The sequence below is a fragment of the Candoia aspera genome, chromosome 17 (genome assembly GCF_035149785.1).
Source record: "Candoia aspera isolate rCanAsp1 chromosome 17, rCanAsp1.hap2, whole genome shotgun sequence".
NCBI classification, from domain to species: domain Eukaryota; kingdom Metazoa; phylum Chordata; class Lepidosauria; order Squamata; family Boidae; genus Candoia; species Candoia aspera.
In genome coordinates this window covers 2,401,859-2,425,141 of record NC_086169.1, presented here as the reverse complement: position 1 = coordinate 2,425,141, position 23,283 = coordinate 2,401,859, and the positions used below count along the sequence as shown (strand labels likewise).

Sequence of the window (23,283 nt, the reverse complement as noted above, 5' to 3'; positions counted from 1 at the left end):
CCCCTGCCCATTCAGGCTCAAATATAGGCCAGAGGTTGCAAAATTATTATATTTGTTTCATGTACAGGCCTGTATAGATGCATTAACAGTGTTCTTAAACTGAAAATAGAGAATGAAACTTACCTCTTGAATGAGAAGTGGCTCGAATTTGAAATAATTTTTTAAATAAATGGCGATCTCCCAGGGACCTCTCGTGGAAGCCGAGGGTGCCGTGCAACCCTGGTTGAGAAACCCTGGGCTAGTTTTTGGTTAGGCCTCTGTATTTCTGGCCCAGCGGCACGGCCATGACCTGGCATAAACACGGGGTCATAGCTAGGCGCCCAGTTTGTCCTAACAGCCACGGCAGAGCGATTTCTCTCTCCTTTAGCTGGTTTGGCTGCTGCGCGAGATGGTCCGGAGTGGGATTCTCGGCATTGACGGGATTTGCATGACGTTCATGAAGCAGATTGCAGGTGGGTGTCCTGGGGGGAGGCGCTGGTTTCAGCCCCAGCAGGATGCCCGTGCCCGTTGTGGAATGCCAGGCCTCTGCTGCAGAGAGGTGAAACTGACCTGAAGCCTCGATCCCTGTCTGTTGTCCTTGCTTATTCTTGAGCTGGGTGGAATCCTGGTCTCCCTTTGCTGGCGGGGGATCGTTTATCTTAACAAATGCACGTGTCTGGGGACACCGGGAGACTTTCAAAGGCAGCAAGAGCCAGAGAAAATAATAATAACAATTAATAATTTATTCAGTTTATATGCTGCCCGACTCCTGGTGACTCTGGGCCAGAAGGTTTGGTTTTCCTTTAAAAGCAAGCAAGCCATGATTGGATTCCCACCTTCCACACCTCACAACCTGGTCACTTTGGAATTTGGAGAGTCCAGTTTCACTTCAAAGGGCTGATGCAGTGTGGTGCCCAGTGCTGTTCTTGCACGTGTCTGAAGAGGGCAATCTTGCCATCAGGGCCGGCATCTCTTTTTCCTAGGGATGTCCTGAGTCATACCATGGCCCGCTGCACATTTTAGTCTTTTAACTTTCTGTGATGCAGCTGGTTTCTCGGGAGCCTTCCAAACATCGGCTGTGCTAATCAACCGTGGCTTTTTCCCACGTCGGACGCCGGCTCGAACCAAGCCAGGCTGTCAATAAGCATCGTCCCTCTTGATTTCCAGGCAGTCCAACCTTCAACATTTGTAGTATGAGTTTCATGACCTGGAAGGATGTTCACAGCGGCGATAGCGTCCAAAGTTTTGGACCCTTTCTCTTAGGGCGTGCAAAGCATTTTGGATCCAAACCTTTTCAACCTTGTCGGTTCCCAAAAATCCAGAACGGTTGGGAACTCCCTGTTCTGAGCTGCGAAGAATGCTCTCAGGCTTGAAATGGTTCAAATTCAAAATGTTTTGCACACCCCTGCGGTTGTCCTGGAAGTCTGGCCATGTGGGGCTCAGCTTAAGGGTCTTCATTGTTGTTACACCACAGCCTTTCGCAGAATGAGCCCTGCTTCCTGCGGAGCCAAACCCCTGGCTGCTCCCAAAACACGTTTTTTCGCCTTCGCTGCTCCAAGGCGGGCAGGTGGGGGAGAGATGAGAAAGAACAGCTGATGGGGAAGCTGTGCTGAGCGCGGCCTAAATTAAGGAGGTTTAATTTACGAAGAATAATGTGAGAGGCTTATGCTGCGAAGCAATCACAAGAAACACAAAATAAATGTAAAGGAGGGTTTGATGAGTTATTTAATATGCAGCCGTTACGAAATTGCTTATGCCGTCGCTGAGGCAGGAACGTTGTCCAATTTTATAACCCGGCTTATCTGGGAATTGTTTTGCAAAGAGATTCAGCTATAAACCATTTATAAAACGGACCGCCTAGTTATTTCAAAGGCAGTCTATGAAATTGGAGGGGGGTGGTTCCCCCTCCCCCTCACATTTTCCTTTGATTTGGTATATACTGAATTGGGAGGGACAGGGATTTTGAGGATAAGAGTGAGGATGCTGGATTAGGAAGGGGGGGTACAGGTACTAGTCCCCCCTGCCACCCAGTCATGGATGTTCCCTGATTGGGCTAGTTTCTCTCTCTCTCTCTCTCTCTCTCTCTCAGCCCAGCCTCCCTCACAGGGTTGTTGTTGTGGGGAAAACCTGAGAAAGAATGATATGTAACTCTAGAGACAGATTTGTATAGGCAGGAAGGCTGTCTCCGAAAAACCAGCGTGGCATAGTGGTTAAGTTACCTTTGCTTCTTGGGTGACTTTAAGCCAGTGTCCCGCTCTCAGCCCAACCCACCTCGCAGGGCTGTTGTTGTGGGGGAGAATTGGAAGAAAGAAGTACACCCCCTTGAGCTCCCGTATAGAAGGCGGACGTAAATCTAGCAAGCAAAAGAAAGGAAGAAAAATGTATACCCACCAGCCTCTCTTTTTATCTCCATCTCTGTGTTTATCAGCAAAGAATGCCAGGCCCGTGGCCAGGTTGGCTGTTTATAACCTGCAGCCTTCCTGTTCCCCGGTCTGAAATTTCTGCATTTGGCAAAGATGACGGTGAGGAATGATTCGCGCTCGGGCCGAAAGGGAGCGACCAGGGAGAAAAAAACAGCCTTGTTACTTGGAAGAACAAAAAGAAAGAGGAGGCTCCTTTTGTGATCTGGACAAAAATAAGAGATGGTTTAGATATCGTTCCCTCTATCATAGGGAGCCTGTGTTGCAAGAGTATTGGAGGAACCCCCACCCCCTTTTTTTTTTTTAAACCAATCAACACGGTGAAATTTTGCAGGAGGCTTTGTCAAAAAGGCCAGCTTTTTAGAGACCAAATATTGCCTAGGACCTGTTGCAACCTTTGCCGTGGACTGTGGTGGTGGGGTCCTTGGGGCACAAGATCGAGAGGGTCAGAGGATCGCTGTCCTGGATCTACCCTGATCAAGGGATCTCTGGGGTTCGCTTGTCCTCCCTCGAGGTGGTCAACTTGCAACCTTCTCCGAGCTGTCTGGAGCTATGGCCAGGAGCTTGCAATTCAGACGTCCCTGCAAGCAAATATCTGTGGGTGGATGATGGGATGGACGGGGAAGAAAGGAGGCCTGGTGTTTGAAACTTGGCAGTTCAGCTTGGCCCCAGAGGGCCTAGATCAGTGTTTCTCAACGCTGGCAACTTAAAGATGTCTGGGCTTCAACTCCCAGAATTCCCCAGCCAGCCATGCTGGCTGGGGAATTCTGGGAGTTGAAGTCCAGACATCTTTAAGTTGCCAGCGTTGAGAAACACTGGCCTAGATCCTTTGTCCTGCCTGAAAAAGCCTCTTTTGTTCACGTCCAGAAATTTCCATCACTAAGCTTCCCATTTGATTCCACTTCTTCTGTCCTAACAGTCAGGAACCACGCTGAGACAAGGAATAGGTCTCTAGTGTTTTATTACTGCTACATAGACAGAAAATCCTAACAAACTGAAGAAGCCTGGGAAAAACCCAGACAGACAAACCCCGAAAGTCAAGGCGGGTCTGTTCTGTGTCTCTCTGAATGGCTGCTCAACTCCTCAGTACTACGCCTGCGTTTTCCCCCCTGGATCGGGGCCCCCTCCTGCTCGCCACCAGTGCTCCTGACATCTTCTGCCGCCCAGAGAGGACCGTGGAAGATGTCCTGTCTGGGTGGGTGGGTGGGTGGCGGGGGGCAGAAACTCCATCCCATTCTCCCTGCCCAAGGGGCAGCGGGCAACTTAGCCAAACCCCAGCGGCATCTTTCCTTTCTCGCTTTTTCTCTGCTCGCAGGTGGAGATGTGACCTCAAAGAACATCTGGCTGGCAGAAAACATTCTCGACATGCTCACGGAACAGAGGTAGGCCCGGTGGGTTATACAGGAACCGTCCTGCTCCCCGGGAGCCGGAGCCGGCCAGACCTCGCTCTCGTGGCGTGATCAGATGTGCCTCCCCCCCTCCTTTCCTTCTGCCTGGCCTTATCCAGCCCAGACCCCCAAGTTCCTTGAATCCTTTTCGCGTTCTTCGCCTGCCTTTACCCTTCCCGGATTTCCTCATTAGTAGCCCTCAGCTGGCAGACTGCTTTTCCAGGCGGCCCCGTCCAGCTAACCGCAGGGCACGCGTTTTGCCAGTTTCGACGGCTTCTGCCCGGCTGGGGTTGGGGGTGGCAGGTTGGAAATGTGCGTGCGTTTTTACCCTCTGCCCACGGCAGAGCGAAGGCACCTGGGCTCGCCCTCCGCCTTGGTGAGCCGGTTTCTCCACGCGAAGGCGTGCCGAAGCTGCAGGACCGCACGGAACAAGCGGTTTGCGTCCTGGCTAAACTGAGCTACAAGGAGATCGGAAGGGCCTCCCTGCAGTATTTGTGCTGCAGAGACTCCTTGGACAATCTGGCTTGAAAATCCAGCCAAAGCGGGAGGATAGTGCTGGCTGAAAGGACGTTAAATTTGGGGTGTGTGTGCGTGTCTGTGAGTCAGGCCCTGTTCTCCAGGCTTCTGATTTGGGTCATTGGGTGCTCTAAGCAGTCTTGGTCCGCTTTTCCTGGGGGCTAACAGAACTGCTCCGAAGCAGGCACGCTGCAGCCTGGCCATTTCTAATCTTAATGTTCTTGTCGCAGAGCGTTAGTTAAGGCAGGAGCAATTTCCCTTTGAAAACAGCTGTTGCTGTGGCAATACAATCAGGCTGTTGAAGCAGCAAAAGGGGGGTGCTCTTAAGAGCTGTCCGCTGTTTGCCTTCCTTGCGGCTCCCCCAGCCGGCCCCACAATGCCATCTAGCGCTCGCTGGGAGGCGAAGGGCATTTCGAGGGCCGGGAAAGTGCTTTGAAGCTTGCAAAATTTTTACCAGGATGTTGGCTGTTTCCAGCTGCCGCTTTCCACGCGGTACGTGAAATACCCTCCTGAAAATCCCCTCTTCGTAAAACAGACGGAGCGTTTCTTTCGCTAGACGAAGCTGAGGTGATGAGGCTGGCTGGTTGCTAGCCTGGGTGGTAAGAAGCTCGCCTGGCCGTGGCGGGCGAAGGAGGCCGTTGCAGAAAAGCTGGGAGATGGTTTGGTTGGGAATGACATGAGCCAGCAGCGTAACTTCAGTTTAGCAGGAAGCTGAGGAGGTTTCACAAATTTGGGGAGGATAAGAGTGATGAGCATGCCTTTTCAGAAAGTTTTCCCCAACATGGTGTACTTCACTGGCTGTTTCCAACATCCAGGCAGGGAGAGGTCTTTAATCTCCCTGAATTTTTAGGCTTCACCTGGACTGTAAGGCTGGTCTGTGGAGAGGTGCATCAGGAAATAGAGAAAGAAGGAGGGAGGGAGGGAAAGAGAAGGAAGGAAGGAAGGAAGGAAGGAAGGAAGGAAGGAAGGAAGGAAGGAGAGGTGTGTCAAAACAGGAGAGAAGGAAGGGAGGGAGGAAAAGGGAAGGAAGGAAGGAAAAGATAGAGGAGGGAGGGAGGGAGGGAGGAACCCAGCCCACCCTCTGAGGCACCGTTCTCATTCGTGGCATCAGCCAGAGAAGCCGCAAATGAGCTTTGGGGACGGAGAGAGTTTTACTGGCGCAAAAAAGACGGGAGGCCGAGATCTGCATTACTCAGCAGCCTCCCTGCCCCTTGGCGGAGGCGTGTGTTGATGGAGCGCTGAAGGGCTGTTCTCAAGGGGCTGGGGAGGAACCTGCCCTGCTGCAGGCCCTCTTCTGTCACTGTTGGTGGCCTGGCACCTCCCCACCCACCTCCTCCCCAGCACCCTGAAGGCTGCCGGCTGCGTCATTTGCTCCCCCAGATGCCAAAGTCCCAAAGTCCGCAGGCTTTGCCCTCCCGTTCCCTAACCCTGCTACTATCTCGCTGGACCCCTGACCCTCCCTCCCCACGTCTCCTGCTCACGGTCTGGGCGGGCACACATCCACCCTGGTCAGATCAGTCCCTGCCCTGCCCGTGGGCTGGAAAACACAGCCTTCCCCCCTTTCTCTGCCTGTCTCTCTGCTGCAAAAAGGAAGGGCCGCTTCACTCCATCACCGACCCCTTTTCTGGGCCTGGGCTATTCTCCGAACCAGAAACCGATCCTGGCCTGGCCTGGCCCGTCTTCCCCTCGACGAAGGGAGTTTGGCATCACGAGGTCCTTCCTTGGTTATCCTGGGCTGCGGCTGTGAGGGAAAAAAAAGCACACACAAACCGCCAGACTTACCCCCAAATCGCGTTGTGAGCTTTTGAAGGGTTCGCGCCTGTCTTTTTCCCAGACCTACAGTGCCCAGCACAGCTTTTCTTGAAAGATGGGACCATGGGCTGTTCCCAATACAAGCAGAGCCTCCCGGGGGGTTTTAGAGACAGTTCCGTAGGATCGGGGCTACCACGGAGGAGGCCCCGCGAGGACGTTTGGGTCCGCGCAGGCATCGGGCAGAAGGCAATGCGGTGTTGGTCCTCCCCTCTAGGGAATGGGTGCTCAAAAGCGCGCTGCTGATCGCTATGTCGGTGTACACCTACCTGCGCCTCATCGTCGACCACCACGGCTCGCCGTCCCTGCAGGCGCTCCGTCAGAAAGAAGTGGATTTTTGCATTGCTCTGCTCCGGGATCGGGTAGGAGACCCAGAATCTTTGCCTTAAGCCATGCTTCCTGCTAAACCTTCCTCCTTGCGGGCACCAGTTTCCGCATTTCCTCCGGCTTGCTGTTTGGGAGGGCCGAGCCTGGGGTGCCCACTGCCCAAATTCGCTCCCCTTTCCCGAGGGGCCTGTCCTAGCCTGGCGGCTTTCCCCCGCTCACGCTCTCACGATCCTTTGGTGGAAATGACTCCAGCAGTTGGGCCGAAAGGGCAAATTGGGCCCAGAAATGGCTCGAACCCCCGGCAGCTGGCCCGGCCTGATTGCACCATCACCGTGGGCTGGATCAGAGCCTTGCCGTGAAAACCGCCACTGGGGTCGCCATTCCGGTTGGACACGGGTGTGCCGAGGACCAAGGCCAGAGCCTTGACCGCTGGGCTTCAGGAGCCCCCTCGAAGCTGGAGAGAAGAGGGAGACCTCAAAATTGACGGCTTATTTATTTATACAGCGGCAGCCGTCTGGCAGCATCAAAAAGCCCGCGTGGCCTTCTTGACGGCCACGCCGGGCCTTTAGATCTTCAAAGGCACGCTTGGCATCGGGCGATGGGGAGGCGGTGTGGAATGACCCTTTGAAAGCAAGGCTTCGACGTGGGCCTTCTGCCTTCTCCCCTTCCCTTGACTGCTGGTGACTTTTTCTTCTCTCTCCACCCCCCCCAAAGTTTATGGATTGCTTCATGGTCGGCCGAGATCTGGTGCGGCTCCTGCAGAACGTTGCGAGGATCCCTGAGTTCGAGCAGCTTTGGAAGGACATCATCCATAACCCGCAGGTGCTGAGCCCCCAGTTCACAGGTAGGCGGAGGAGGCTGCTGGGCTCGGTCCGAGGGAGACCGGACCTCCAGCTCATTCATGGGCAAAAGGTCCACTCTGTGTTCGTTCTGGCCTGAACGTCCCAACCTGAACCCCTCGAGCCCCTCTTTCTTCCCACGGATGCCCCTCTTCCTTCTCAACTTTGTTTCTGATCCCTCATGCTGGAAATCCAAGTAGGACCGCCTAAAACAATGATTCGGTTGTTGGGGGGAAAGGGGAAGTCTTGGCAAGGCTGGTCTCAGGGAAGGGGAGGGAGGGAGGGAGGGAGGAAAAAAGGGAAGGGAAGGGGAAAGGGGAAGAAAGGAAGGAAGAAAAAAGGAAGGGAAGGGAAGGAGAAAGGGGAAGGAAGGAAGGAAGAAAAAAGGAAGGGAAGGGGAAAGGGGAAGGAAGGAAGGAAGAAAAAAAGGAGGAAGGAAGGAAGGAAGGAAGGAAGGAAGGAAGGAAGGAAGGAAGGAAAAAGGAAGGGGAGGGAGGGAGGGAGGAGGGAAGAAAAAAGGAAGGGGAGGGGAAAAGGGAAGGAAGGAAGGAAGAAAAAAAGGGAGGAAGGGAGGAAGGAAGGAAGAAAAAAGGAAGGGAAGGGAAGGGGAAAAGAAGGGAAGGGAAGGGAAGGGGGGTTCCCACAGCTTGAAGCTCCTGGAATTTAGAGTGGGTGACACTCTGGCCTTGGTGCTGCTACACCTGTGCAGAATTCCTCATCCTGGGCGGTGAGTTTTCCGCCTGGGAAGGTTGCAACCGCCTCGGTGGATCAAGACCGGGTTCCCACGTGCGAGAAAACTTGGCCTGGGAGAAACCCGCTTTGATCTTGACTGTCAAAGGGCTGGAAATGGCAGCTCCCAAAAGGCCATTTAAAATCTTCCCATCTGCCACTGAGCAGGGTTTGGGTCGACGGTCTCAAAGCGCCCCGCTGTAATCGGTCCTCTGCGCATCACGATGCAAGAGGAATTGATTCCCCTGCTGGGTGTACGTCTGCAGTTGTCCCCTCCTCTGGAATCTCATCACCCATACTCCCCTGCTGCTCCTGTGGCTGCCTCCCATAGGACACCTCCTGTTTCCTACTGACCCATCCTCAAGGCTTATCTTACCTAAGTGAACCTTGTGGCATAACCTCTTAGTTCAATCTGGCATCCACATTGGAACTTCCACTCCCAGAATGCTTAGCTCAGTCTTGCCTCCCCCAGACATGTTAGAACTTCAACTCCCAGAATTCCCCAGCCAGCATGCTCTCAAGGGCACGGGGTGCAGAAAGCAGCTTTTGGGTTCCCCCAGAGCGATTTGGAGGGGGGCCTTCCATGCCAGGTACCAGAATGGGGTGGTTAAGATGCTGGTAAAGGCTCCTCCCCTTTGCCTGGTGGGAGGGGCTATGCAAATTGATTCTGGCTTGCTCCTCCCTCCCTCCTTCCTTCCTTCTGAATCTACCTCATTTTATTATTATTATTTTTTTGCCTGTGCAAACACTTGTCCCATATTCCTGAAATTTGATTGTTCCGCTGACTGGTTGCCTAAGATTTGTGGGCCCTGCTGCAATTCTGATCTCTTTTTTTTCCTTTTGGTTGGTTGGTTTTGATCTCCCATCTCTGTCCCACATTGCAGGGGTGTTGCAGCTTCTGCAGTCCAGGACGTCCCGCAAATTCCTGGCGTGTCGCCTCACCCCGGATATGGAGACCAAGCTGCTTTTCATGACGTCTCGGGTAACCTGGTTTCGTTTTCGTTTTGGGCTTTTTGCTGGCTTGTTCGGAAGCACCTTCCAACAGACCGTTCCACAAACGGTTTTGAAAATAAAGGACAACGGGGGTCCACCGACAGACCTTCACGCCGCTTAACCCAAGTCGTTGGGCGAACGTTTCCGGAGAGGCTTGTGGCTGCATTAGCCTGCAGCTTTTTTACTTTCGGAAGGAAATTCAGCCTTCAACGTTGGGCAGATTCATCGATTACAAAAACAAAGAACGGTGTTGACTGAGGAGAGTTAAAAATCCGTCTTAAATCTGTGTGCTTCCCTTTGGCACAGAAATTTGGCTTTGGGCCTTCTCAGGGGTGACCCTCTGCACAGAAAACCTCTTTAGAAACACAGGATCCGCGGTAGCGACTGTGCCTTCGCCCTTCGCGCCCAAGTCTTGCAGATGCAACTTTGATCTTTTCTGGCTGCCACGAGGAACCAAACTTGGGCTGTTGCGGCAAGGCGGGTCCAGATGCCTGGACCTGGTCCGAGCCTGCTTCCCCCTTGCCTTTCCCAGGTACGTTTTGGCCAACAAAAGCGATACCAGGATTGGTTCCAGCGGCAGTATCTCTCCACCCCGGATAGCCAGTCCCTGCGCTGCGACCTCATCCGCTACATCTGTGGGGTGGTCCACCCATCCAACGAGGTGCTGAGCTCGGATATCCTCCCGCGCTGGGCCATCATCGGGTGGCTGCTCACCACCTGCACGGTAAGCCCGGCCCGCTTTGGGGGTTGTCGCCGTTTTGTTATTTTTAAAAAAAATCTTTTTTTTAAAGCGCTGCGGTGAAATGAGGATGCGGTCATAGACCGCTGAGGAATCGGGCTCAGGCAGTTTCCGGTTCCGAATGCCGCTGAGTTCCCCTTCCCCTTCAAAGCCATTCGCTGTGCAGGTAGTCCTCGACTTATGGCTGTTCGTTTAGCGGCCGTCCAGTTATGACGGCGCTGGGGGAAAGCGACTTGTGGCCAGTTCTCGCGCTCACGACTGTCCCGGCATCCCTGCGGAGGGGAGGGAGCGGCTTGCCCTTGTCAGAAACCGATTGGAAGGAAGCCAGAACAGTGACTCGTGCAGAGGCACAGCAGGGAACCTCCTTTGCGTTTGGGGTGTGGACCCATTCCCCATCTTTGCTTCCCTTCCAGTCCAACGTGGCCGCGTCCAACGCCAAACTCGCCCTGTTTTACGACTGGCTTTTCTTCAACCCCGATAAGGACAGCATCATGAATATCGGTACGTTGCAATCTTCCCCCCACCCCCCTGTGCTTACCCGCCCCTTTTGTTGCATGGGCCTCGTTGGACTTAACAGACTGCGCCAGCCCAGGGAAAGGCGTGGATTCTGGAACCCGGCAGGGCACGTGAATTGCGGTCTGCTCACGGCAGCTTCCGCCGTCCCCTCTGCGGGCCGCTCGGCTGAGCGTTTCCACGTCGGGGGGGTCGGCTTTCTAACGGCGACGCTTGGCTTTTGCAGAGCCCGCCATCCTCGTCATGCACCATTCCATGAAACCCCACCCGGCGATCACGGCTACCCTTTTGGACTTCATGTGTCGGGTGAGACCGCCCCCCCACCCCCCTCCGCTTCCAAGACCGACGGGGCGGCCCCCTGCTTGCCAAGCAGACCCACCCTCCTCTCCTCTCCCCCCCAGCCCACTTTTTTTGCTCTTTCAGATCATTCCGAACTTTTACCCGGCTCTGGAGGCCCACGTCCGGCAAGGCGTCTTCAACTCCCTCACCCACATTGTGGAGAAGCGAGTCCTGGCGTAAGGCGCTTGGCGTTCGGGCCAGGCTTCCCACCTGGCGTGCCTACCCTCTTCCTGGCCAGGGGACGTTTCCCCCGGGCCCGGTGAAGCAACACTCGGTCGCTCATCGCGGCTCGTGGCAGGAGACCCTTTCTGGCCTGCCCAGATAAGCAGACATGCCAGTCTTCCCTAAAAAGGGAATAATCGCGGCGCTTGCTGAAAGTCTGGAGAATATTGAGGCCTCCTGGCCCTGGTTCTGCCTATATGCGTGTTAGCCTGTTGGGAGTTTGGGGACCCTCCGAAAGCCTTTTTGAAAGCAGGTCTACGAGGGGTGTTTGTCAACGTCCCCCCCATCTCCTTCCTCCCTTGCAGGCACCTCGCTCCTCTTTTTGATAATCCGAAGCTTGACAGGGAACTCCGGGCCATGCTAAGAGAGAAATTCCCAGAGTTCTGCACTTCCCCCTCGCCTCCGGTCGAAGGTAGGATGGGGCAGAGCGTTTTGGAGCGGCCCACCGGTGGACCAGGGTCCAGACAGTTCCTGCGGGAGGTCTTGTTGGGAGCCAGCCTGGGGAGGGGGGCCCGGTGTTCATCCTTTCTATTCAAAAGGAGGCATAAAGCGGTGCCCACGTGGCTTCTGCTGGCCAGAGGGGCCCCTCGGGAGGAGCTTGGCCAGTGTTTTCTCCCTCCCGGCCTCCGAGACTGTCCCTCGTGGGCCATCAGCATTGCGCTCACCTCATCCGGCCCTTGTGGGTCATGGGAAAAACCTTCCCGCTAGAGCTGACTTCCCCTGAACCCATGTGCCTCTGCCTTGCGCCCCACAGTCAAAGTCGAGGAGCCTGCGGCCACGGAGGTAGACAACCACATGTCCGACAGAGACGACAGCTGTTACGACCACGCGGAAGCCGCCTTCAGCGACGACGAGGAGGACCTGAACAGCAAAGGTGAGGAAGATGTGGGCGGCCTGGCAGCGCTTCTCGTCCGCACCTTCCCGACGCATCGCGGTCACCCTGAAGAATTTCACATAGAAAGCAGACCCTGTGCGAGCGGCTTGGAAGAAGGACTGCAACGCAGCCGGCTGCTCGTGTTTCCCTCTGCCCGAATATGCCAGTGGGCGTAGCGCTCACCCTGTGTAGCGCTAACCCTGATTGTGGGCCTTAGCCCTTGCGTAAAAGTGACACTTTATGGGCTTTGTGGATTGCGCTAAATCTTCAGATTGGGGACCGGGATAGCTGATGGGGAGGCCTCAGCTGTTGCAGGATCCAGCCTTCCGAAACTTCCGGCCCCTGCTGGCTTAAGGCGTCTCGTGCTTGGAGAAAGGCACAAATATGCCCAGTCTTGAAAACCTGCCTGGTTTCAGGGGGAAGGGAGGAAGAACGCTCTCAAGGTGCCGTGGGCTGACGGTGCGGCGTGGCGAGAGGGAGGGACGGCCGAGGGGTCAGCCAGAGGGACCATCTTGCGGATCAGGGTTTATCAGCAAAAGCAGGCTTGTCCCTGCGTGCGTGCGTGAGCTCTGCCTCCGAGCCTGACTGTTTTTCTTCTCTCCCCGCAGGGAAAAAGAGAGAATTCCGTTTCCACCCCATCAAAGAAGCCGCGATAGACATCACCCCATTCTTGGTCCAGCTGGACGAGTCCCTGAAAGATAAAATCCTGCTGCTACAGAAGGGGAGGTGTGTACGGGTGCGGCGTCCACCCTTCTTCTCCTTCTCCAGTTCCAGGCCTCCAGGGGCTGGTCCGGTCTCCCCCAGGAAGTCCCAAGGCAGGGCGTAATTCTCCTTCCCCCTGCTTCTTGATCCCCGTGGCTTAAGAGTGCTGCTCCTGTATAGGGAGGTTTTACTTTCAGGGGCCCAGCGGGGGAGCGGTTTGGATTGGGTCCCACGCTTTTGATTACAACCCCCCGCACAGTCGAGGTTAGGAATCACAGCTGATGACAGAGAAATCTTGGGCGATACTCGTGTCTGTGTGTGTTGTGAGTGTGTGTGTGTGTGTGTTGGTGAGCCCAAAATTTGGGAAAGGGGGGGCAGGCACCGCTCAGTGGCACCGCTGAGCCGGGCTTGACTCACCCCCACCTTATTCTTCATCCGTCCCCTTGGGAAACCCAGTGTTGGTGAGACTCGTGCGTGCCAGGCTGCGGGTTTTCACAACCGGCTTTGCGAGCCCCCAAGCGGTTTGCCAAGGCTGAGATTCCTTTTGCAGAGACCCCCCTCCCCTCCCATCATCTCCTCCCCACAGTGCTGAGCCCCCGAACCCTGGATTTCGCCGCCCCCCCCCCCATGGGGCTTGTCCAGAGCCACCGTGGCAACGCTGGGAGGGCTAAAAAAAAATGCAACCAGCATTGCAAAGGGGCTGTTCCCCCAGAGCCTCGCCCTGCGCACGGTTCCTTGCAAACCTCAATTCCCTTTCCCTGGAACGGAGCCACACACAATCAGAGTTTTGCAACTTTCTACGTTCCGGGGAGGCCTTTAGACCCGACGCCTTCCATCAATTGAGGCTGTCATGACTAAGCGCGTTTAATGGGTTTGTTTTTCCAAAGGCCCTGCAAACCAGAGTTTGGGAGGGCGGGGGTGGGGGCAAGGAAGGGGAAAGCTTGTGAACAGCCTCGATTAAACCAGGATGCCCTCTGTTGCCGGCACTCAGAGCTGACTGGGTTGGCAGGCTGCTGAGCGCGCCCAAATAAACACCCGTCCCATGGCAAGAGACTTTAAAAAAAAAAAAAAAAAAAACCTGCACGAATGAGACAAAAATTGGTGTGGCCGTGTAAGAATTTTCTGACTTCGGGGCCAGGAGTGGAGAAGAATGCTGTGTAATATTGAAGGTCGCCTCCTGAGTAAAACAGACTTTGCTGGACTTTACAGGAATAAATCCTGCATGGATGAAAAGTTCCCTGCAGATAGAAAGCTAGCATTCCAGGGAGATCTTCCCAACAGGCTCGCTTTCTGCATGGAGCATTTTTGTAAGACGTGCATTTCCTGCCTCAGTGAGAAAAAATGCATTACATATGAGTGTTTATGCATATATCTTTATACCTGCACCCTCCAAATTTCCCAAGGCAACTTTTTAAGGGGGACAGTTATTCAGGCCATCTCAGCAGTTGCATTAAAAAACAAACTTGGCGTTTCTAAGGCTGGAATTCGAGGCTGGAGTCCCCCCCACTTTGCTGGGCCTCCCTTTGTGGACTGGAAAACGGAGAAGTATTGTTTGAATGGAGCCAGGGCAGCTGTGTTGGACCGAAGGAAGAAAGAAAATCCAAAATCTGTCTTAGGACAGTGTCTTCATTAGACTGATGCTCACCGTAGATGGAATAAGGGCAAGCTCTTTGGTTTTTCCGGCCCCCTAAAGCCTGCAGGGTGTTTTACGACTTTTGAATTTGTCTGATAGTAAGAGGGACGTTGATGGTTTGGAATATTCTTGGAGGCTGATGCCTCCGCTCCTGAAGGTTTGAATCTGGGCCTTCCGTTCCTAGCAAAAAACCCCTCTGTCCTTTTGATCCAGTAGGCAAGGCAGAACTGTGTTTGAATCCCTCCGAATGCCTTCCATGCTGTTTTTGGAAAGGGTTCGTGTGCCAGGGCTGCCCATCTTGCTCCACTTACAAAGCCCCAGGGCCCTCCCCCTTACCTTCCCCCATTTATCTTTTCCTCTCTCTAACTTGGATTTCCTTTCCCCCCCCCTCGTGTTGCAGCGATACAGAAGCACAGTGTGAAGTCATGCAGGAAATTGTGGATCAAGTCTTGGAGGTAACGGTCTGGTTTCTGAATTTTCGCGGCACGGTTTTGGATGGTTTTGGGGTGTGTGTGTGAATTTGAGGCTGGGAAGAGGAGCAGGTAAATCCCCAAGTAAATCCCCTGCAATGTTGCCTAGGATTATATCATTATCATCATTATCATCATCATCATCATCATCATCATCATCATCATTATTATTATTATTATTATTATTATTATTATTTGGTTTGTTCCCCAGTCCTGCTATGCTATTCCTTCCCTCTGGACTGTCGAGGGGCTCTGCGTGCTCACTGCTTGTGTCCCCCTCTCCCCCAGGAGGATTTTGATCAGGAGCAGCTATCGGTCCTCGCGTCCTGCTTACAGGAGCTGTTCAAGGCTCACTTCCGTGGGGAGGTTCTGCCGGAAGAAATCACGGAAGAGTAAGCGCATGGAGAGCGGAAGAATCGATCCTCTGTCTTGCCGTGCACGTCGGTTACAGGCCTGACGGTTATGCCAGCCAGAATCCCTTCTGGGTCCAGCTGCATCAGGATCGAATGAAGGCCGGATGTCTATAAGACCGCATGTCTGAACGCAGCCCCCTCTTAGCACGCCACCCTCCAGCTCCCCTCCCCTCTCCTGTTTCCCCAAATTGTCCTCTTTATGTTGCTGAGAATAAGCCAGGGGAAAACCTGGCTAGTCTAGTCAAAAACCACAAAGATTGCAGGTCGGTTCTGCGGCATGTGTAAACTAAGCATTCTCTCTCTTTCTTGTACTTCCGTACAGGTCTCTGGAAGAATCTGTGGGTAAACCTCTTTACTTAATATTTAGGTACGTCTCAGCCGCCCCTCCCGTCTGCCGCCTTCCTTTTTTGTCTGAAGCTGTGGGGGGAAATTGCTGGGGCGCAAGGTGTACGACAGCTTTTCTCGACTCTGGAGGAACCCTTGAAATATTTTCCAGGCCTGGGGGACCCCCTGCACAGTCAGGCTCAAATAGAGGCCAGAAGTTGCAAAATTATTCTGTTTGTTTCATGGGTAGGCCTGTATAGCTGCGTTAACCAGTGTTCTTAAACTGAAAATAAAGAATGAAACTTACCTCTTCAATGTGAAGTTGCCCGGATTTGAACTAATTTTTTAAAATAGATCGTGATCTCCCAGGGAACCCCTAGTGAGCTCTCGCAGAACCCTGGTTGAGAAACCCTGGTGTAGGGGCTTATGGGCATGTGTGAACCTGCACAGACTTTACTCTTTCTCCATCCTGTTTCAGGAACCTCTGCCAGATGCAGGAAGATAACAGCAGCTTCTCCGTCCTTCTGGATCTTCTCTCAGAGCTGTATCAGAAGCAGCCCAAGATTGGGTACCATCTTCTCTATTATTTAAAAGCCAGGTGAGGGGGCTGCGGAAGGAGGGAGCTCAATCCTCCATCGCTTGTGTGGTTTGGCGGTGAAGGACTTGCAGTCCGAAACGGGGAGAGCGCGGGTCTCACGGCCGTCGGCTGCACAAGAGTCCCGCGAAAGGCATTTGGCCCCGGGTCAGACGCCCCCTGCTTGCGTATGAACGAGAGCTGACGGTTCCTCCCCACGCTTCACCTTTTTAGCAAAGCGGCGGCTGGCAAGATGAACCTGTACGAGTCCTTTGCCCAGGCAACGCAGCTGGGGGACCTGCACACCTGCTTGATGATGGACATGAAGGCCTGTCAGGAGGATGACATACGGCTCCTTTGCTACCTCACGCCTTCTATCTACACGGAGGTGAGCCTCCTTTGGTGGGGTGGAGGGCTGGGAAACTCCCCAACGGAACCAGGTTGGATTGAGATGAGCATGATCGTGATGATGATGGCTTGGTATGTACCTCTTTTTTCCCACCACAACCCTATGCTTTGGGGCCCGAAGAGGGCCTTGAGCCCCAAGATTCCCATTTTCAGCTCCCCATCCCCTCTCCTTGAAGGGGAGTTCAGAGGAAGCGAGCGAAATGGGGCAAACAGGATTACGGGCCTCTGCATTTTGGGGGCGGACTTTTGGGGGGGCCAGACTAGGAAGCGAAGTGCCCTGGGCCTTCAGACGGTAGTCTCCACCTTCAGCCTTGCCTTCAGACCAACGCCATCAAGTCTCGTTCGACTTTACGGGTTTTGCGCGACGCCGCTCTGGCTGCACGCCACCCCCCTCATTCCACATTGTGCGTTGGGGCCGGGCTGCAACAAATACTCCTATCACCCGTAAGAAGGGCGAACGGGGATGCGGCCCCCATATCAGGGTTTTCTTAAGGTTGAAGCGTGGCCAGTAGGCTGTTTGGTTGAGACTCCGGAGGAAGAATCCGTATTGGAAATCAAGAGGCGGTGATGGGTCGCTGAACTTCCCACCAGATGTTGGTCCTTGTTTGCAGCTTCTGGGATCTGCTTGCAGAAATGTCCACCCCCCTCCCGCCCCCCCCCAGTCCTCCCATCGAGTGGATTTCATTAAAGGGAAAGGTCACCTTGCAGGAATGTTTGGTTAATGGGGATCCACTCCAGCTGCCAAGCCCAAGGGAGAAACAGGAGGATTATAATGGCCTTCCCCCCACCCGCCCCAGCAGCATCCTTACTCCCATCTCCCCCCCACCACGCTGTTTTTCTCACATCCCTGCGGAGCGATAACATCTGGCTCACAGACGCGGGGCTGTTGCTGGCCGCGTCCCGGCCTGGGGGAGGCTTACATCGGCCAGCCTTTCGGCTCTTGTCTTTAATGAAAGGTTTTATTGCTTCTATAGCTCAGCCAGCTGACACACTGGGCAGGGGTGGGGGGGACACGTTTGACTGCTTGGGGGCGGCCCACGAAGGGACATCCACGGCTTTGTGGCGTTCTCGGTGGGCTGTCCTCCTCCTGAAAAGCCCCCTGGGCGGGTCTGTCAGCTGGGGGGCGGTGGGGGGCTAGAATTTTGCAGAAAAAGCCCGGGGCGGGGGGAACCCTGCAGCATTTTCCTGCTTGACATAAGTCCTTGAAATGTGCAGCATCGGTCCTCTTTGTCCCTCTTGTAAATTTAATGGACAAATGACCCCCTTGGCTTTTGGAGTCAGTCCCTTCCAAGGGACCTTGCTTTGGACGGATTTTAATCCAAAAAGTACCTTCCTTTGATTTTTCTTTTGTTTTTGGTCTCTCCACCCCGCCCCTACCCCACTCCCAGACAAGGGAGGATTAGGCTGGTGGGGAGGGGGACAAATCCCCTGTGATTGTTTAGCTTGCCCCGACGAAAAAAGGACTTCCTTTGGTCCCATCAGCTTCGGAGGGAAAGCCGGGGGTGGGGGGGAACCCCAAATTGCTACTGGCCCTTCTTCACTCTGTCTGTCCCTTCCCCGCCTGAGCTGTTGTCTCGATTTTGAGGGTTGGGGTTTCTGTCCCGCTGAAGCCCGGCCTTGGGCTTTGGTGCCAACTGCTGGCGCAAGTCCGGGGGACCGGCACACGCTTGAACCTCTGATGACGCTGCTGCTGCTGTGCCTCCTCTGTGCTCTCTTCCTCCTCTTCCTGAATCCTCTTCCTCTTCCCCTTCATCCTCCCCCTTTCCTCCTCCTCCTGGACCACCATCTTCCTCCTCCTCCCGCATCTTTACTTCTCCCTTCTTGTCTTCTCCTCCTCCTCCTCCTCCTCCTCCTAAGAAAATAAGAAAATTTGTCTCCAAAATGAGGAAATAGCACCTGTGCCCCCCCCCCCCCGTGTCAAATTTCTGAGATTGAGGGTTTATTTATGACAAACGGACATAAATCCCGTGGGCATTGCCGTCACTCTCCTCTTCCCTCCTCTCCCCTCCCAGTTCCCCGACGAGACCCTCCGAAGTGGGGAGCTGTTAAACATGATTGTCGCCGTCATCGACTCGGCTCAGGTAAGACCCCCCCCGCCTCGCCACGCGAACAGTTCCTTTCCGAGCGGCTTCCCGTCAGGCCATCGGAGAGGAACCGTCATCCTTTGGGGCTGAATGGGGTCAGACTTCGGCACCCTAGAAAACACGAAAGAAGGGAGGACTTTTGAGCATGCGCAGAGGGCCTTTCTCTTCCCCTCCTGTTCTGCCCTTTCTCCTCCGTTTGGTCTCCACCAGCAGAGCCTCCGGAGAATTCAGAGCCCCCAAGTCGGCCGGAAGGTGGGGGGGCTTAGCAGATAAACCTGTCCATTTCCCCCCATATATCAAACCCGCTTATGCCTCAAACATCCTCTTCCCACGCCTGATTTGGGCTGTCTGGGTCCCTCTCCCGGAGTTTTCCTTGGCAGGCAGGCCGGCTTCGAGATACTATCGTGGCTAAGAATAGCCCAGCTTTTGATGCACCGTGGAGAGTCCCCGTTCAACCCCCTCTCTTTCCCCCCTCGTTTTTTCCAAGCCGACGGCAGTCGCTATCCTGGTTGGGAATCGGGGTGAGGAGAACGTATTTCTCCTGGGCGTTTTCAAATCTCGGGCTCGGCTCTGGGAGACCTTCCTTGTGGAGAATCCCGTTGATCAGGGCCAGGAAGACGAGATTGGTTTCCTTTTACAAATCCGGATTGGAGCGAAGGCCAAAAAGAGATTTTGGTTCACGCAAATCTTTCTCGAGCTTCCGGTGTCCGGAGGCTTTGCAAAACTGGGTTATTCCTGGGTCCAAAACCCCAGAGAAGTTGCATTGTAGAGTGGCTTTTATAGGGGCGGTGTATGAATTTAATAGGTACATACGTAAATACATAAATAAATAAAATCTCCCTGGTGCATCTGACACTCAGATTAAGGGCTGATTTCCTTAAGTTTGCCTGGGCATGCTAACTTTCCGCACAGAGACAAATCACAATAATTTTAAATATGGGTCTGCTAACTCCCCTGGTTTCCCCACCTCTCCTCCCAATTTTAATTACAGTCAAAGACCGGGGTAGTTAAACGAATGAACTCAGAAACGTTGGCCGAAGGCAGTAGAACCGTCATTGACGGTTTGGCTTCCTTGCGAAGTTCTTACCACTGGTGCTTGCTCCTTCCTTCCTTCCTTCCTTCCTTCCTTCCTTCCTTCCTTCCTTCCTTCCTTCCTTCCTTCCCCCCTCTTTCTTTCTTTCTTTCTTTCTTTCTTTCTTTCTTTCTTTCTTTCTTCTTTCTCTTAATTATATATTTACTTTCCTTTATTTATTTATTTTTTGCAGCTCCAGGAATTGGTGTGCCACGTCATGATGGGGAATTTGGTGATGTTTCGTAAAGACTCGGTCCTAAATATCCTGAGTGAGTTGCGGTCAGCCGGAAAAGCGTCGTTTTCTCCAAGGGGGCAGAGGAAGGGATTTGATGCCTTTGGAGGTGTTGGACTACAGCTCCCAGAATCCTTTGGTCCCCCTCTTGGCCCAAGAAGTGTGGTTCTAGTCCCCCGGATGGGCGGGGTCGGCGGGGGGGGTGAACCAAGAGACGAAGCCGGGTATTTTGGGACGAGTTGCGTCTTCAGCAACCGGCTTCCTTTCTGGGGGTCTCTTTCCCCAGTTCAAAGCCTGGAGTGGGAGACCTTTGAGCAGTACTGCACCTGGCAGCTCTTTCTGGCACACAACATTCCCTTGGAAACCATCATCCCCATCCTGCAGCACCTCAAGTACAAAGGTGAGCTGGTTAGGGATGCCCGCCAGCCACTAGGCTCTGGCACAGAAAGGGGGCAAAAAACAGTGGCATCCTTACGTTGCTTTGATTTTTTTCAAAACCTGTGCATGTACCGAAATACGCATGTGGATAGCTAGCCTCTCAAGGATTCCATTCTCCGTTCCTCTTTCCTGACATGCTGCTTTTCTGCATGCAGGTTTTCTTACTATTATTTCATTTCCTTACAGCCAGCATCATAAGAACACCTTTTTATTTCTGAGCTCTGACTTGGCCTAGGTAGTGCAGAGCCTGGATTTTTTTTTTAAAAAAACTTGCTTTTCCCTTGCAGAACACCCTGAGGCCCTTTCCTGCTTACTGTTGCAGCTGAGACGGGAAAAGTACGTGTCTGAAATCCTCTGCCTGCCGTTCTTCCTGGAGCTGGGGAGAAACCACAGGCTGGCAAGGCATCCATTTTGCTAGTGAATGGAGACTTCTGGTAGTTAAGAAATGGATGTCGGCAAGCAGAATCGCATCCTTCTGTGTTCGCCCCTTGGCGTTTTTTTGCAACGCGCCGCCCAGAAATTGCTTCCCAGATGGTCTTGGGGAGAGGCCAGCGTGCTTTTCACCATTCTGGGGCTGCATCCCTGCCGTGATGCCTATCTATTGCAGTGTAGTGATTAAGGTGTTGCGCAGCTCAGCTACAGCTTTTAGGTCCGGTTCTTCAGCCCAACATGCTAAATTTTACCATTTCTTTTATGCACCTTGTGGTCGGCGATTGTGCTGGCCAAGTTTTTTTTTCTGCATCCCTGCTTTTGGACCAAAATAGCAGAGGTTGTTAAGTTGTCCCCCCCCCCACTTGCTGGTAGGGTTGGGGATTATGGGAATTGAAGTCCCAGGACCCTGCAGGCTTCCCTGTTGGGGAAGGTTGATGGATGGTTGGAGGGATGTCACTGGGGGAAATTCCAGGAGTTAACGGAAAACAGGCTGATGCTAGGAGGCACGCCCAGAGGAATGTTAGAGATGCAATGAAAGGAGAAAGCAGAGGAGGGTGAAAAGCATATCGGCTCCTTTCATGATGAGGTATGGACAGAGATGGAAGACGTGGCTAAATGGGGAAGAGGGTGGAGCTTTAAACCTAAGATTGTCTTATTAGAGGTTTTTTCCCCCTCTCCCCCACTTCTATCCCCATCTGCTTGTTCCTTGGGTTTGAAAACTATAACCAAAGCCATAATTTGCCACAGGCCGACAGAAGAAATGGTGAAAATGGTGCTGAGCCGGCCGTGTCATCCGGACGACCAGTTCACCACGAGCATTCTCCGGCACTGGTGCATCAAACACGAGAATCACTTAATAGAGCACATCAAGTCTCTGCTGATCAAGAATAATAGCCTGCCCCGGAAACGCCAAAGGTGAGGTAGAATCGGGCATTTAAAATCCTTTTTCCAAATAGCATCCCTTCTTGTAGGCTGGGCTTCATGCATGCAGTTCAGAACAACCCTCCGAAGACACAGCTCCCCGCCCCTAGAAACTTAGCACGCGAAGAAAGGAGGCCAAGCAGAGTCTCAGAAGCTAGATTTCCGCATGCAAGGATTAAAAAGCCAAGCGGGGAAGACCTTAGATAGGAAAGAGCAGGAAAGAGGGGTATAAATCCAATAAATAAGGATGAAGGCCAGCAGGCCTACCCACTTATAAAGCGAAGCGGGTTAATTTTTCTGGATTTTTAAAATTACATCAGAGGAATCCCAGCCCTTCCCTGCTCTACTTGCAGGGGGAAAAAATGCTTCTCTCTGCATGCACGCACATGCAAATGGGGTGCTTCCCCCTCCCCCCTCCCCCCTTTGAACCTGGAGCTGTGAGTGACAGACAAAATTTGGCTCTTCCCCGAATTGTGGAGCTGGGAAGAGACTTTTATCTTTTTGACGGCCTGGAGGACTCCGGTGCCCAGCTTCGCTTTTCAGCAGCGCCAGTGGAAGGAAGGGACCCCGACAGATTTCAAAGGCGAGGCGTTTATATATATATATATATATATATTTGGGGGGGTGATTAATATGACGACAGTGCTCAGCGCTTCCAGGCTCCAGATGAAGGGGGGGTGTGGGTCACCTCCAGAGGTATAATTCCTTCAGTGTGGGAAAAACAAGAAATGCCCAAGCAAGCTTCGAGGGAGTTTCCCAGGCTCCCTCCCCTTTGCAAAGAAATTTCTCCAAGCGCCAGGGAGCCAATCTCCAGCTGGACAGACACGGGGGGGGGGCAGGCCCCAGGCGTGGAGTCGCTCGGTCTGGCAGGTCTGCGCTTCGTTTCCAGCAACAGAACAGCAAGGACATCTGGCGGTAAACCTTTTTCTGGTCTGCAGCTCCATCTTGGTCTCTTTCGACTCCGTTGCGTGCCTGTGCTTCGTTCCCCTCTGTCCCTAGTCTTGTTCGCAGGGGGTGCATCATTTTAAATGCATGCCTTCTTGAGGACTAGATACTTGGCCTTTGGGGGGAAAAAATCAGGAATTACGTTGTAACCTCAGAGAGACAGGGTAAAATATAAACGTACTTGCAGCTGCTGTTAAGAAGACTGGGAGCTGCTGCTGCTGCTTTATAACTTTTTCTTCTCTTTTCTTCTTTTCTTTTTTCTTTTCTCTACTTCTTTCTTTGTACTTTCCCCCCCCCCTTATTCCTCTCCTCTCCTCTCCTCTCCTTTCTAATTTGTATTGTTTTTATTCTTTTAAAAATTTCTTTTAATAAAAATCGTATGTATTTAAAAAAAAAGAAAAAAATCAGGAAGCTGTGGGGGGGAAGCAAGGAAGGGGCGATGCTAAAATCGTAACACGTCTCTCCCTCTGCTTTCAGCCTGCGCAGCTCGAGCAGCAAGCTCGCCCAGCTGACCTTGGAGCAGATTTTGGAACACCTTGATAATTTGCGCCTGAATCTGACCAACACCAAGCAAAGCTGTAGGTCGAGCCCCCCGCCCGGGCCTCGGTTTCAACGTGACACCCCCCCCCGGCGGAAATTAGGGAGATGTCTGACCTTGGAGAAAGGGCCTGCCGTGCAGTAAACTTCAGTTCCCAGCAGCCCTAGCGAGAACCACCGATGGAGGGAGGGATGCTGGGAGTTGTAGTTCAGCAACCCCTGGGGGCGTGACTTACCGGGATGGGTCACGGCTGTCTCGGGAGAGTCATAGAGTCGTAGAGTTGGGAGGAACTTGAGAGGTCATCCAGTCCAACCCCAGTTCCGTATCTCTGACATCTGACCACCCAGTCCCGGAAGGCCGCCAGTGAAGGAGAGCCCCCCGCTTCATGTGGCAGCCAGTTCCACTGGCAA

The 23,283-nt window shown here is 53.4% G+C and overlaps 1 protein-coding gene across 1 annotated transcript in view; it reads left to right on the top strand.

Annotated features, from left to right (window-relative positions):
• Positions 1-23,283, top strand: part of INTS3 (integrator complex subunit 3) — a 36,844-nt gene that overhangs the window by 11,319 nt on the left and 2,242 nt on the right. Inside the window, exons 5-27 of the mRNA XM_063316621.1 lie at positions 368-452; positions 3,715-3,781; positions 6,330-6,474; positions 7,154-7,283; positions 8,892-8,989; positions 9,533-9,724; positions 10,153-10,240; positions 10,479-10,558; positions 10,676-10,767; positions 11,119-11,225; positions 11,568-11,687; positions 12,296-12,413; positions 14,423-14,477; positions 14,781-14,884; positions 15,228-15,272; positions 15,708-15,827; positions 16,038-16,191; positions 18,224-18,292; positions 19,561-19,636; positions 19,886-19,999; positions 20,325-20,373; positions 21,217-21,384; positions 22,813-22,913. Coding sequence (XP_063172691.1) covers positions 368-452; positions 3,715-3,781; positions 6,330-6,474; positions 7,154-7,283; positions 8,892-8,989; positions 9,533-9,724; positions 10,153-10,240; positions 10,479-10,558; positions 10,676-10,767; positions 11,119-11,225; positions 11,568-11,687; positions 12,296-12,413; positions 14,423-14,477; positions 14,781-14,884; positions 15,228-15,272; positions 15,708-15,827; positions 16,038-16,191; positions 18,224-18,292; positions 19,561-19,636; positions 19,886-19,999; positions 20,325-20,373; positions 21,217-21,384; positions 22,813-22,913 — 2,377 coding nt within the window. The remainder of the gene's footprint in view (positions 1-367; positions 453-3,714; positions 3,782-6,329; positions 6,475-7,153; positions 7,284-8,891; positions 8,990-9,532; positions 9,725-10,152; positions 10,241-10,478; positions 10,559-10,675; positions 10,768-11,118; positions 11,226-11,567; positions 11,688-12,295; positions 12,414-14,422; positions 14,478-14,780; positions 14,885-15,227; positions 15,273-15,707; positions 15,828-16,037; positions 16,192-18,223; positions 18,293-19,560; positions 19,637-19,885; positions 20,000-20,324; positions 20,374-21,216; positions 21,385-22,812; positions 22,914-23,283) is intronic.